The 14,050-nt window shown below is 41.4% G+C and overlaps 1 protein-coding gene across 1 annotated transcript in view; it reads left to right on the top strand.

The window, feature by feature from the left end:
• Positions 1-7,630, top strand: part of Rnls (renalase, FAD dependent amine oxidase) — a 264,474-nt gene extending 256,844 nt beyond the window's left edge. The window contains exon 7 of the mRNA XM_051146346.1: positions 7,019-7,630. Coding sequence (XP_051002303.1) covers positions 7,019-7,171 — 153 coding nt within the window. The 3' untranslated portion in view covers positions 7,172-7,630. The remainder of the gene's footprint in view (positions 1-7,018) is intronic.
• The last annotated feature ends 6,420 nt before the right edge of the window (positions 7,631-14,050 follow it).

The following is a 14,050-nucleotide window of genomic DNA, read 5'->3' as shown; positions in this document are numbered from 1 at the left end:
CACACACAGGGTAGGGGAAATGCAAGGCAAGGATCTTAAAAGTCAGTCACCTAAGGCAAGAGACAACAGGATTCCCTAGGTTCAAATAAAATTTAAGAGTCACCCTTAATGGATCCACCAGAATGCATCAAGTTTTGGGGTTTTTTTTTTCAAAGATACAATATTACTATTAAGATTACAAGTGAGGGTTTAGACATCTCTGCTATCAAAACTCATATGCCCAAGAGAATTAAAGTGACTCCCTGGAATATAATATAAGAATATGATAAGAATATCCAATCCCTTACAAGGCTAATTTTTATATGAATTAACTCATTCTATATTCCCTCCATTATCCATGAATGATTGATGCCTAGACCCCCAATGAATGCCTGAAATTGAAGATAGCAGTTCAGCCTCTGAATATACTGTTTTTTCCTGTACCTATGTACTAGTGTTAAGGATTTTTAATAACTTAGACCCAACAGAATATTAATAATAAATAGTAGTAAAATAAGACAACTAAAATAATATATTATAATAATATATATATGAAGAACTTCCACAAGGCAGGTACTGCATATAGCATGGATACATTGGACATAGAGGTGACTCCCATTCTAGACAGATGAGAGGTATATCTTGTTACTTTGGATGTCTGAATGTTTCTGTTATATTTTTTTGTCTTAAGTTATCTATGGTAAGCGAACTATGGAAGCAAAGCTGTAAGTGGTAGAAGGAACTCATCTTTATGCAGTGTTATCCTTGATATCTGTTGAGTATCTTGAATTACAGCCCCATGGGATAAGGAGGAATACTAGGTGCCATCAGAAACATATTGATGGAACTATACAGATTCTATATATGTTTATGTTTTGAGGTAATTGGCACATGCTTTTTCACAATGAAAACAGCTTTGAAAATGTGAAGTATTATGGGGGAAACTGAAAATTGTACAGAAATGCTTTCCTTTGGTACAAATAATTTTTCAATGGCCTTAAGAATTGTGAGGGATTTCCACCACAATAGTGTCTTCAACAAAGGTACAAGCACAGATATTGATAGCACAAAGACACACCAAAATGGTAGATTGATGAAAAGGCCCGCATCGCAGATCATATCTTTTTAATTTATATCAAAATCATCTCTTTTTAAAGCAGCTGCCTTCCTGGACCAGCACCTCAAAGCAGAAGCACAAAACGCAAGGCTTTGGCTACAAAGAATGAATCACAGCAGCTAAAAGCAGAGGCTGGGGCAGCAGAGCTGTATTCCAGCGATGCTCACTGTGTGGCCAGCTCCTGCCTCTGAGCTCCCTAGGTCAGGTGTCATCTTCTCCAACTCTAGTTCCCCACAGTCTCTGATCTTTTAAATACGCAGTTCTGCAAAATGACACCTGCAGACAAAGCTTTATTTCCACACGCAGTCAGAGTCCTACAGTCTATGAGAGGGCGGTAGTCTGTAGGGGAGTTTAGAAAATTTTAGAAGGAATTGTAAGTGAGCTTCTGACATACAGGAAGTGACTCTGCTACAATCCTTTTTTCTCCACATTTTTAAAAGGTCTCTAATTTGGAGAAAGGCAGAGCATGAGGCTATCCTAACTTCTGTGGGAAGAAAGGGAAATAAGCAAACAACTTATTCCTATATTTCTGATTACACATTTGCCCTTCAGCCTTCTGATGTATAGGATTCCTAACCACTGCCAGCTCCAATCAGCTGGTTGTGGCTGCCTGGAGCACTGCAGCAAAGGTGTTGCAGCCACTTCTGGGCTCAGTGGGAAAGAATGCCACAATTGATTATTGATGTCTGTCAGGAGTTCCTATACATGTCACCCTGATACCCTGTGACACAGTTGGAGAAATTTGCCTTACAAGATGAATTGTCTGGAAGAAAATCAAACTTGGTTCTGGATTTAGTGCATTTACCTTTGTAGGTGAAGAAGTCGATGCTCTGACCAGAAGCTATTCCTGTCTGTTCTAACATGATGCTGTTCATTTAGATAGGCTGAGAAAATGAAGAAATTGAACTATATTGGCTAAATGCATTAAGGTACAGAAAATGGTATGCTGTACACATGACAGGTCCTGCATCAAGGGTCCTGCCGCTCTCTTATTTTTTTATTCATTGGCTTTTGCTAGTTATTATGTATGTCACCATACCTCCTCTCTTAATCTATTTAGTATTTGTCTTATTTCACCCATTATAAGATGCCTTCCAGGGGCAAGGAGACAGTCAAGATACAGTTTTCATACATGTAAAGTTGGATATTTTTCTCATTAGAGTGGTCAGCCCACAACAAATTATTTAATTATTTAAGCAGTCTGGCTGCTGTCAGGAAACTATTTTTTACTGAAAAGAACTCTTTTCCTACAATGTATGATCTGAACTTGCATAGGAGACATCTGTGGCTCCAAGGAAAACACCAATAGAACTCAGTAATGCACTCCCATAAGAAAGCCATGTTGCCCTTGCTCTAGAGTAGTGGTGCCCAACCTTCCTAAGGCTGTGTGACCCTTTAATACAGTTCCTCATGTTGTAGTGACCCCGACCATAAAATTCTTTTCTTTGCTACTTCATAACTGCAATTTTTCTACTGTTATGAATCATAATGCAATATCTGTGTTTTCTGATCGTCTTAGGCCACTCCTGTGAAAGGACTGTCCCAAACCCACAAGCTGAGAACCACTGCTCTAGACAGTACTGAGGAGTGGATTGTATAGGGAAGAAAATGGACATGTTAAGTCAACAGCCCTGTGTATTCAGTGAAGTTAAATCCTGAGTGTGAATGAGTCTTGGGAAAGGCTTACTCAGCATATTTATTAACCTTTTTATGTTTACAAAAGGTGTATTTACAGTTGTGATAAAAAGTGTGTGTGTGTGTGTGTGTGTGTGTGTGTGTGTGTGTGTGTGTGAGAAAACACCGTGACTAAAAACAACTTTGAGAGGAAAGGATTTATCTCATCTTATACTCCCAGGTAATAGCTGATAGCTGGGGAAGTCAGGGCAACATCAAGCAGGGAGGGAACTGAAGCAGAGGTGATGGAGGGTGCTTCTTGGCTTGCTCAGCCTTGTCATACATCCCAGGATCGCCTGCCCAGGGATGGCACCACCCAAATGTGCTAGTCCCTCCCACATCAATCACCTAGTAAGAAAATACCTCACAGACTTCCTTCCCTACAGGCCAGTCTTATGGGGACATTTTCTCTATAAAGATTTCTTCTTTGCTGGGTACAATGGTGCATGCCTGGTATCCCAATACTCAGGGGAAGCACTCCTAGCCTTACAAATGATAAGCAGAAGGGGGCTTTAGGAAAAATGTTCTGCTCAGTTGTGAGCTGGTAATTTATTTGTCAGTGCCATATAATTTAATTTACTGAATAGTAAATGACAGATGCCTGATCATGTGGCTGAAGAAGTCGGCCTCTGATGAGCCAGCCAGCAGTTTGGATGAAATCGATCCCATTGCATTGAAGGTGGAATCACCCATTCTGCAATTACCCAGTGAGGAAAATGTGAAAGCATGGAGTGCGTGCTGGCAAGTATCTTCAGCCATGTGAAATGGAAAGTCCTGCAAGAGAGGATCTTGTCATTGTCGAAACCACAGTCTCTCACAATAATGCAGCCTTTGGCTATGCTTGCAGCCGCAGCCAGGAACGACATCTCAATACATGTCAGGGCTGAAACAGCCCTGTGGAAAGTCAGGTTTCTCTGGTTCACATGTGTGGCATGTCTGTATAGAAAGGACTCCTGCCTGCACTGGGTGGCTACTGTAATGCTCCTATAGAGTTAGAGGGATTGGATGCATAAATTCAAGGCAGAAAAGACAAGGGTTTGTTTTGTTTTGTTTTGTTTTGTTTTATTTTCCTAAGTGACTTAAGTCCACCTAAAGAATTAAACGAAAACTTTCAAGCCTTCCCCATAATGAAGCGCTATCACACCAGAGCTTACCCCAGGGCTAGTCTCGGGTCCTGCCTTGTTCCTTTCACCATACATTCTGTTTCCATGTAGACTATGACCCCCTTGCTCTCAGACTTGGAATATGTTGCCACCTGAATATCTAAGACCTTAGAAGTATCTCCACTTCCTTAATGTTTCACTGACAAATCAAATACTCCAATTTGCTAACATCCTACCTAAGCAGAAGTTGAAAGCTCTAGTTAAATACCCCAGTCTGTGCTTCTCTGTCCTTCATGTGTGCTACTTTACTACCCGAGGGTCTTTATCTCAAAAACGTCACATTTATCTTCTGGAGGTATAGATATTTCTATAAAGTTGCCTCCTGAAAAGCTTGACTATGAGGCTATCAGCAATATGTTTGTATCCGCGTAACATGAGTGTCTCAAGATGTTTATCTCTTGTTAAAGCAAAATAGAAGGGCTAAGAACAGCTTCATGGTAGACTACTTGCCTAGCATGCTGAAGGATCAATCTCCAGTATTCAGGGGCCAGGAGAGACAAAACATAGCACATAAGCAAGGCTATCTCTGCAAAACAGTGGTTTTCAACATGCAGGCCATGACCCCTGTTGGGGGGGGCGTGTCAAATGCCCCTCTCACAGGGGTCACCTAAGACCACCCATATAGCAGATATTTACATTATGATTACATTTGTAACAGTAGCAAAAATATAGTTATGAGGTAGCAAGAAAATAGTTTTATGGTTGGGGGTCACTATAACATGAGGAGCTGCATTTAAAGGTCACAGCAACAGGTTGGCAACCACTTTTTAAAAAGATTCTGAGAGATGACTAGGAGAGATGGCTTAGTTGGTAAGTGTGCTTGCTATGGAAACACAAGGGCCTGAGTTGACATTGCCAACACTCACATAAGAAGCCAGGAGCATCCTGTAATCCTTGTATTGGTTGAGTGGAGATAGGGGATCCAAAGCTCATGGGCTACCTAGCCTAACCAAATTTGTGAGCTACAAGTTCAGGGAAAGACCCTGTCTCAGCAGATAGAAGTTGAGAGCAATGGAAGAAGACACCCTCTGCGGACCTCTTACCTGAACATGCACATACCCACATGCGCACATTCACACACCACATGCACACACAGAAACAGACCTGAAATAAACTCTAAGGGTATGGACACCTCACTCTAGAATCTAAAATTGCCACACCACAGGCCAAATAGAATGAGTTACCTGTCTTTATTCTTTCCCTGATATTAGAGGACCCAAATCCATTTAGCCCTTACCTGACTGCAGTACTCTCTATGAAGCAAGTGATAGAGAGAGCCACTATGTGATGCTTTGTGTCACAAAGCTGTGCCGTGAAGGCCGAGTGACTTTCTACTGTCATAGATATGTCTATGGTGGTATTCTATGGTGTCTGGAATGCCTCAATAGCCAGCCATGTAATTGTCCAACATGACTAAACTTAAGTCCCCCCTATTCTCTTGGCTGTGAAGGCTTAATGACATCATCCACCTGAGACTGTGAATACTTCTTCCAGGAAACAACCTCTGCCCCTATCATTTCTAACATTATTGACCTTGGTATAAAAAGTAGAATAAATCTCTACCTTCAACTCATTCTTCTCCCGTTAAGTAAAAAATTCTACATATTCAATGGCTATTCTTACTTATTATTTATTATATTTCTAATATGTGAACACATGCATCCCTTCTAGCTATCCTTTCTGCCATGCCCCTTCTCCACTACCCCTACCCCAATATTTATGTACAACACACACAGAGAGAGAGAGAGAGAGAGAGAGAGAGAGAGAGAGAGAGAGGGAGGAGAGGAGGGGAGAGAGAGAGAGAGAGAGAGAGAGAGAGAGAGAGAGAGAGAGAGAGAGAGAGAGAGAGAGAGAGAGACACTAGGCAATTTACATATGCTGTGTCTTCTCCTTGGACACCTAGACTGCCAAAGCCATACATCCATCAGACTCCTGTAGTCGCCTCCGTGGATTGGTAGCACTGTACTAATCCAACTGTGCAGTGCAGTCTACAGATGCTGAAACACCTTCCACCATGTAGGAAGCACTGAAGGAAGTCACCCTCTAGCCTAGGACAGGGATGTGATGCTTTAAAGTTCAACTGCTCCAGTCCTGAGATAAGACCTCTGAGAACAGTAGTCAGTAAGTACATGAGGAAGGAGGGGAAGAGGTAGGTGTCTTGGTCTGTTCAGTCTGCTTAACAGAGCATCACAGAATGGCATATGTGCAAAAGAAACATGTTTCCCACAGTCCTGGAGGCTGGTCAAGGTCAAGGCCTTGGTAGGTTCAGTGTCCAGTGAGGACCTCTTTCTTCATCATCGGAGGATTTTAACGGTGTGCTCCCATGTTAGAAGCTGTCAACAAGCTCCCCAGACTATTATGAGGCACGAATCTTTCACACTGCAAAAGGTCCTTTCCTCTAATACCGCCACCATTGTGGTTAGAAGCTGTCTTAGCTAAGGTTACTACTGCTGTGTGAAGCACTGAGACCACAAGGCAACTTGGGGAGGGAAGGGTTTGTTTGGCTTACACGTCCACATCACAGTTCATCATTGAAGGAAGTCAGGACAGGAACTCAATCAGGGCAGAGCCTGGAGACCATGGAGGGCTGCTGCTTACTGGAATACTGCTCCTTATGGCTTATTCAGCCTGCTTTCTTATAGAACCCAGGACCACCAGCCCAGGGGATGGCACCACCCACCATGAGCTGGTCCCTCTCTCATTAATCACTAATTAAGAAAATGCACTAGAAGCCTGCTCTTATGAGGGTATTTTCTTAATTGAGGTTCCCTCCTCTCAGATAACTTTAGCTTGTGTTAAGTTGACATAAAACTAGGCAGCACAGGAGCACAACATATGAATTTAGAGTGGGTAAATAAACATTCAGACCATAGCATCTACAAATCTAGAAGTTACCTGAAACTTTAACCATTTTAGGGTGTATATGCAAATATTTTGACAAGGGAAACCCTTTGGGATAGTCTCCTTTTTTCACAAATAAAATTGTAATGTCTCCAGGTAGCAAAATCCTGCTGGACATTGCCATGACCATGCAGTGGCACACTGATGGTCAATTCCAACTTTTTTCTTTATTTTTGCTTTTCAGGTTACAAGCTCAGCTGCCAACAGTCCGGGCCAGATGACTCTTCACCTCAACCCTTTCCTGGTGTGTGCAGGGGATGGATTTACTCACTCCAACTTTGATGGGTGCATCACCTCTGCCCTGAGTGTCGTGGAAGCTTTAAAGAAGTGTATTTAGTGTCTATGTTCTTGCTTTCTACATTTACTTAGGGATTTTTGTTTTTGCAGACTTCTATTATAAATTATTCTATTTTCCCTTTTGGGGAGAGAAATTACTTGGAAAAATGTCTTCACTTACTGTCATTTTTCATATGAAATACAAAAACAATGTTATAATTTTGATAGCTACCACCAATAGTAAAATAATAATTTCTTAGACTTTACTTCTTACCTATTTTTCTGGTTTTCTATTACCAATCCTTGTTGAAAGAAAATGGTGCTTATGAGGCACAAATAACCCATCTCCACAATTATACTAAATTAAAGTTCTCATTCATTGGAAACCTTTATTATTCTTTTGAAAGTTTCACTTCTGAATAAATAACAATCATTACCAAGTCTCATTTTATAACTTCATGCATATCCTTGAACTGATGTTTTTGCAAATGACTGAAATGCAAGATGTCTCTGAAACATGGAGTAAGTTTTGTGTCCCATTTACCTTCCTAGTTACTAAGGCTCTTGGCAGTAGATCACATAGACTACGGTTTGAAGAACTGCTTGACCCACAAAGGGACCCCCGGAAAGTTAGCAGAAAAATTACATGAATCACTGTCATTTTCCAAGTCACACAATGCTTCTTAGCCTTGAAGCAAATTCTCATCTTTGTATGTGAGGTAAAAGTTAACTAGAAGCTGAGAGGAAGTCTGTCCGTCTTTAACACTAGATCTCCTGTGTCTGGGGCTGTCCATTACAGGCCTTGGACCATGTCACAGCTGATGAACTTTCTGTTGTTCCACAACAATTCTACAGAACAGAAGACAGATGCATTTAAAATCACTCAATATTTCCTAACTCAGTGCTTTGGCATGTAACCCATTACTTCACTACTTAGTTCTGTGTTTGCTGACTTGAGAGAAGCTAAGCCTCAAGTTTCCAAACAAGCTATTTGTTATTAAGTTTGGGAGCAAAATAATTCTATTTTGTCTGGTTTTTTTTAAGTGTGTAGGTGTAAAAGTAAATGTTTAGAATGCAGTTAGGAGTCACGCTGGTTAAGTAAAGTGGTAGTCGTAGATTCTTCTCTAAAATCTATAACCTTGTGAGCTCTTGCTAGTTGGCTAGGTTTCTAGCATTAGGCATGCTTTTCATTTTGTTGAGCAGGTTGTCTTATTAGACAGCTATTGGTTACCACCAAGATACAAATGCCACTATTGCAGCTTTCGGGACATCTTGCCCAGTCATTGTTGTGTTCATAGGTATTACAGCTGACTAGGACTATTGATTCCTTCCCTCCCTTCTTAGCCATCTTGCATAGCACCTTCCAATACTGTGAGAACTAGTCTCAGGGAGGAGACTTTCAGGTCAGATCCAGCACTTATCCCCTGTGTCCTGTGTCCAAAGTGCATAGTGTTTCCAACAATAGGGTCTTACCATCACTCTCCGGAGGACACAAAGGGCAACAACAATAGCATACAACAAGAGAGGGTAGCTCTTGGATTTCCTTGGCCAACAACTCAAAAGGGAGACTCTCATGCCTGGTGGTAGGTTTTTTGTTAGGCTATGGTTCCTGTAGTAGGATTATCTGCCTAATTAGCATCACTTCTTCTAAAGCAGTTTCTGTTTGTAGCAGATTGGAGACCATTGAAAGCCACAATTGGTCATGAGGTACCTGGCCCCAGTAGATACATGTACAATACAACTACTAACCTAAAGCTCAGGGAACATCTTGGAAGAGAGGGCAGAAGGACTGTAAGAACCAAAGGACCAGGAAATCTGCTGCCAAATTATGTCTCCTAGAAATAACAGGGAAGCTACACTCATGATATCCCCACAGTGTGACTGCCTAAACAAGACCTGAACAAGTACATCAATAGACATGTTAAGGTGAAAAGGGGACATCTCGGGGGACCCCACCCCTGAACAAGGAACTATGGGCAACTAAGGAATGATGAGAGAGGAAAAATTGTCCTTTCCCAGGGAGAAGGCTCCTAATTGATTATCCCATACCAAGAGGTCAGCTCTGAGTTCAATACATAAAGCAACACTAAACAGACTCAGTATATATATATATACACATACATATATATATATATATATATATACACATACATATATATATATATTAATACATACATGTAACAATAACTTAAAAGGGGGCCATGAATTTGAGAGTGGAGATTAGATATGGGAGGGGTTTGGGGGGAAGATAGGGGAGGCGAGCAATGGTGTAATTACATTTTAATTTTTAAGTAATTAAAAATTAGGCTTAAGGGAGGGCTGGAGAGATGGCTCAAGAGGTTAAGAGCACCGTCTGCTCTTCGGAAGGTCCTGAGTTCAATTCCCAACAACCATATGGTGGCTCACAGACCATCTGTAATGAGATCTGGTGCTTTCTTGTGGTGGGCAGGTTACTGTATGCATAATAAATAAATCTTTTTTAAAAAATAGGTTTAAGGATACCTTCAAATCTGCTATTAATGAAAGATGGCCTTGAATTAATGACCGCCCCCCTCCCCCCAGCACACACATCTAACTTCCTGAGTGCTGGGATTTCAGATGTATAAACTATCATCTTGTTTACTTTTCAGTTGCTGTAATGAAACAGTATGGCTAAGACAGCTTGTAGAAGACAGGGGCCTATAGTTTCAGACGATGAGTCCATGACCATCATGGCAGGGAGCTTGGCAACCATCACGGCAGGGAGCTTGGCAGCAGGCAGGCAGACATTGCACTGGGGCAGTAGCTGAGAGCTTACATCTTGGGACACAACCACAAGGTAGAGAGAGCTAACTGGAAATGACATGGGTTTTTGGAACCTCAAAACCCACCTGCAATGGCACACCTCCAACAACATGGCCACACCTCCTAATACTTCCAAGAAGTTCCACCCACTGGGAAGCAAACACTCAAATATGTGTTCTCTGGGGACCATTCTCATTCAAAGCACCACAGCCACCTTTCCCTCTGCCATGTGGTGCTGGGTACTGAGCACAGGGCTTTATGTATGATAGGCAAGTACTCTGCCTCCGGAGCTACATCTCCAGCCCATTTCAGTTGGAAAGCAGAGAAATGATTGTTTCAGACGTCTAAACTAGGAAACATGTATCGAACGAGTTTATCCTTTGGCAGTGTTTAAATTATATTCACCTGCTTGTTCTTGCTGCCTGCATACCTACTCAGGCACTGGCAGGGGTTTCTGCTTTATCAACAAATAAGGGTCTGTTCCTCAGGCCTGTGAGGGTAGCTTGCCTTTTAGCAATAAATGGGCAAAACTAAAAAAAAAAAAAAAAAAAAAAAAAAAAAACGAAAATGCCTGCATATGGCTAATGTCACTTTATTTGAAAACACAGAAAGGAAAACTAAAATGTTGTTTCTGATATAAGTAATGAAAAGTGATTTGTCGCATGATACTGGCCCATGTTTAATTAGTATTTGTCTTTTTTTTTTTTTTCTTCTAGTTCCTAAAAAAGTCATTCAACTGTCTTTACTATTTTGTTTTAAAGAGCTATACATCTGAAGTTGTGGGAAGAAAGTGTCCTAAACCTTTAAGAACAAAGGCACACTTATGTCTTACAAGGGAGGTAAAAAAACAGGTAAAGAGGGAAATGGATTAGTTATAGAAACAGTCTTCCAAGCCACTCCTAAGACATTCCATAGCTATTCATTCTAAGCATGCTATCCCTCTACTCCTGTAGATTTTGTTAAGACATTGACATTGTGAGCAGAGACTTCCCCCTTCTTGCTACCTAGATCATTGTCATCTCACTGTTTCAATCATGCTGAAGACCCCTGCTACATTTGAATTTCCACTTGCCTCCTTCCCTTTAGAAAAGAGATAGCTAAGGAAATCCATGTCCTATTAGCTATAGGAAGGATGCTATAAAAGACTGCAGGGCAAAGGAGTCCACCAGTACCCGCCTCAGAAGATGGGGATCAGCAAGGCTTAGGACAGTACTGGGGTATGTTTCAACTTCACAAGACCACAAGATCACCACTGTATTTCCAAGTAAGGACTTTATTAGTCAAGCCAGCCAAGGAAAGCTGCTGTGTTTTGAAAGGAGCATATTCAAGTGAGAAACGACTTGAGCAGTGGGGGGATTTAATACTTGTTAGCTGATAAATATAGCCTTTGCCAGAATAAAACTTTATGATGCACGTTGAAAAGCTTAATTACTGAACTGTCTCTGTGCATCTTGCTTAGGCAGCAAGGGTGACAAATTATAGCAGTGGAATAGTATTTGCACCTTTGGCATTTCTGAAGAATGCCTAAAATCACCAGGAAAGCAGTAATAATCCCAGACCAGATATTACTGAGGAGAAAAAAAAAAAGACAATTCCTTGAGTCACCAAGCCTTCTGCACACATAACATCATACCCACCCCCACTCCCACCTACCCACCACTTTGTTAAGTGAAAAAGCACAAAGTCGATTTTACATTCTTCTGGCATTTTGTTCTTATCAAAGTATGTGGGTATATATCGTTCCACGTTTCATCTTTCCAACGTGCCTATGAAATAATCAGAGTAAGAAATTCTTGTCCACATTTAACGAAAAAAGAAACCAGGGCCTACAGCCTCAACCAACCAAGGTCATATAATGACATACCAGGACAAGAACCCACACTGCCTGTGACCCATTTCTATTACTGGAACCACTCAGCTTCCAGATGAACATGGTAATTACAGCTGGCTGAAATAGTCATTGGGGTACAATCCACGCCATGTGGTCTTCTTACTGCTGTTTGATTGTAGAGAGCTAACACTAATCCTGGTGTGATGTGTATGGGAGGCTGATATGGAATAAACCCATAAGTACAGGCTAAGTGACTTCTACTCCTCTCATTTCCATCGGCTGCTTTGTCACTGTCTCTGGCGATGATTTGGGGGCACTTGCTGTGGGTGTAGCTGCATCCTAGTGACACCGAACGTTCGCCAGCAGTACGTGTTTCACCTCTGCTCCATCCTTTCTTCTGTCTATGTTTCTTTGTCTATTTATCCCCCTTGCTTCATTCTCTTTTATTCCACTTTCTTTCACTCCTTTTTTTCTAGTAGTTCCTCCTGCTCCTTCTTGATTATTCCCATGTGTAAATCCAGTCTCAATGTGATCCACAGTATCTGTTTTTCCTTGCTTTAGCCTGTCAGGATTTTGTGATGGCTGTTACTGTTGTTTCTAAAATTTTAAATATTTGATGTTATTATTCAACAACTCTAGTTTCTGATTGCCAAAAGCCAGAAGCCAAAAGAAAAAAAAAAAGTTAACGCAAAACTTTAAAAACTGACTGTAGCTTTCAGTGATCTCAGTGCTAATGACTTCAAAAAAATGTGTACTTTCTTTACATTCACTGTTTACTTTTCCTGTCACATATGTGCAGAATTGCAGTGCCAGGTCCAGGTCTATAGTAGATGCTTGGGACATAATGTCAGTCCTCACCCTAAGAGTCTATCTGGGGAAAGCAAAACCCAAGGAGTAGGATTCAGGGCAAAGGTACACTCCCTTAGTTGGTTTTCTGAAGTACCTGAGGCTGGATGCTCTATACAGAAGGCTTTTGGCCGCAGCTCCCTCTAGCCTTGTCTGTCTCTGTCTCTCTCTTTGTCTCTTTGTCTTTCTCTGTCTATCTGTCCCTCTGTGTCTCTCTCTGTGTTTCTCTCTCTCCCTCTCTCTCTCTCTCTCTCTCTCTCTCTCTCTCTCTCTCTCTCTCTCTCTCTCTCTCTGTCTCTCTCTCCACCCCCTGCCCTGCTTCCATCTTACAGTTCAAGTGTAAGCTCTTAGCTATTGTGCCAGCACCATAACCACCTGCCTGCCACCATACTCCCCACCAGGATGATCATGGACTCACCTTCTGAAACTGTAAGCAAAGCCTAATCAAATGCTTTCTCATATGAGTTCCCTTGGTCATGGTGTCTCTTCACAGCAATAGAACAGTAACCAAGATTTAAAAAAAAAAAAAAAAAACTCATAGCTGGCCCCAGTAGCATACTTCCTCCACACCTTCTAAACCTATCCAATCAGCACCACTGAGATCAAGTATTCAAATACCTAAGACTATGGGCGCCATCCCGTACAAACCAGCACAGCAAACTATGGTAGAATTCCAAAACTTAAAATGATTCTGGCAGGCCACATCAAAATCTTCATGAGAACTGAAGAGATGGCTCAGGGGTTAAGGTCCAGAGTTTGATTCTCAGCACTCACATTGGGTGGTTCATAATCATCTCTAACTCTAGTCCCAAGGGATCCAACACTATCTTGCGGCCTCTGAGGACACTGCACTCGCATGCACAAAACCCACACACACACACAAATAATCTTTTAAAATAGTAAAATTAAATTTGGAAAAACTTTCACTAGACAGAGTGGTAGACTGCCTGAAAGAGCTAAGGCTTCCTTCTCTTTTCCTTTTATACTCTGTGAGTTGACAGCCCAATTGGCCAATAAGATGCCAACACAGTACTTGGAAAGGAACAAGAAAAGCTCAATACCAGTAGGGATGACACAAAGTAGGAGCCTTCTCTGTAGCAAATAGTCTTTTTCCTTATCAAATGCAAAGCGCCATGCACTTGAATTCTGTGGAAGAATTCTACTTAATTTTACTAATTCTACTTGATTTTAGAAGTACCAAAACCTAAGAGGGCGCTAGTTCCCTTTCTTAGTGTGCGCTGCTCAGTGTGCAAATGCACCTACTGTTCGCAATCCTCATTCTTCAAAGCTTCATCCATAGCAGCTCTGTGACGCCACTGCTTTAGAGGTGTGTGATCTTAAGGCCTTCATTTCTAAAATGCAGACACTAATTGTACCTACCTTAGAATTGTTCTGGGGTTATGATATATGCTATAAAGTCTTAACATTAAAACCTAAACATAGAAGACCCTTAATAAATGTCACTTGTTATTATTACTA

Source organism: Acomys russatus, chromosome 5, assembly GCF_903995435.1.
Source record: "Acomys russatus chromosome 5, mAcoRus1.1, whole genome shotgun sequence".
Lineage (NCBI taxonomy): Eukaryota > Metazoa > Chordata > Mammalia > Rodentia > Muridae > Acomys > Acomys russatus.
This window is presented reverse-complemented; position numbering and strand designations above follow the sequence as displayed.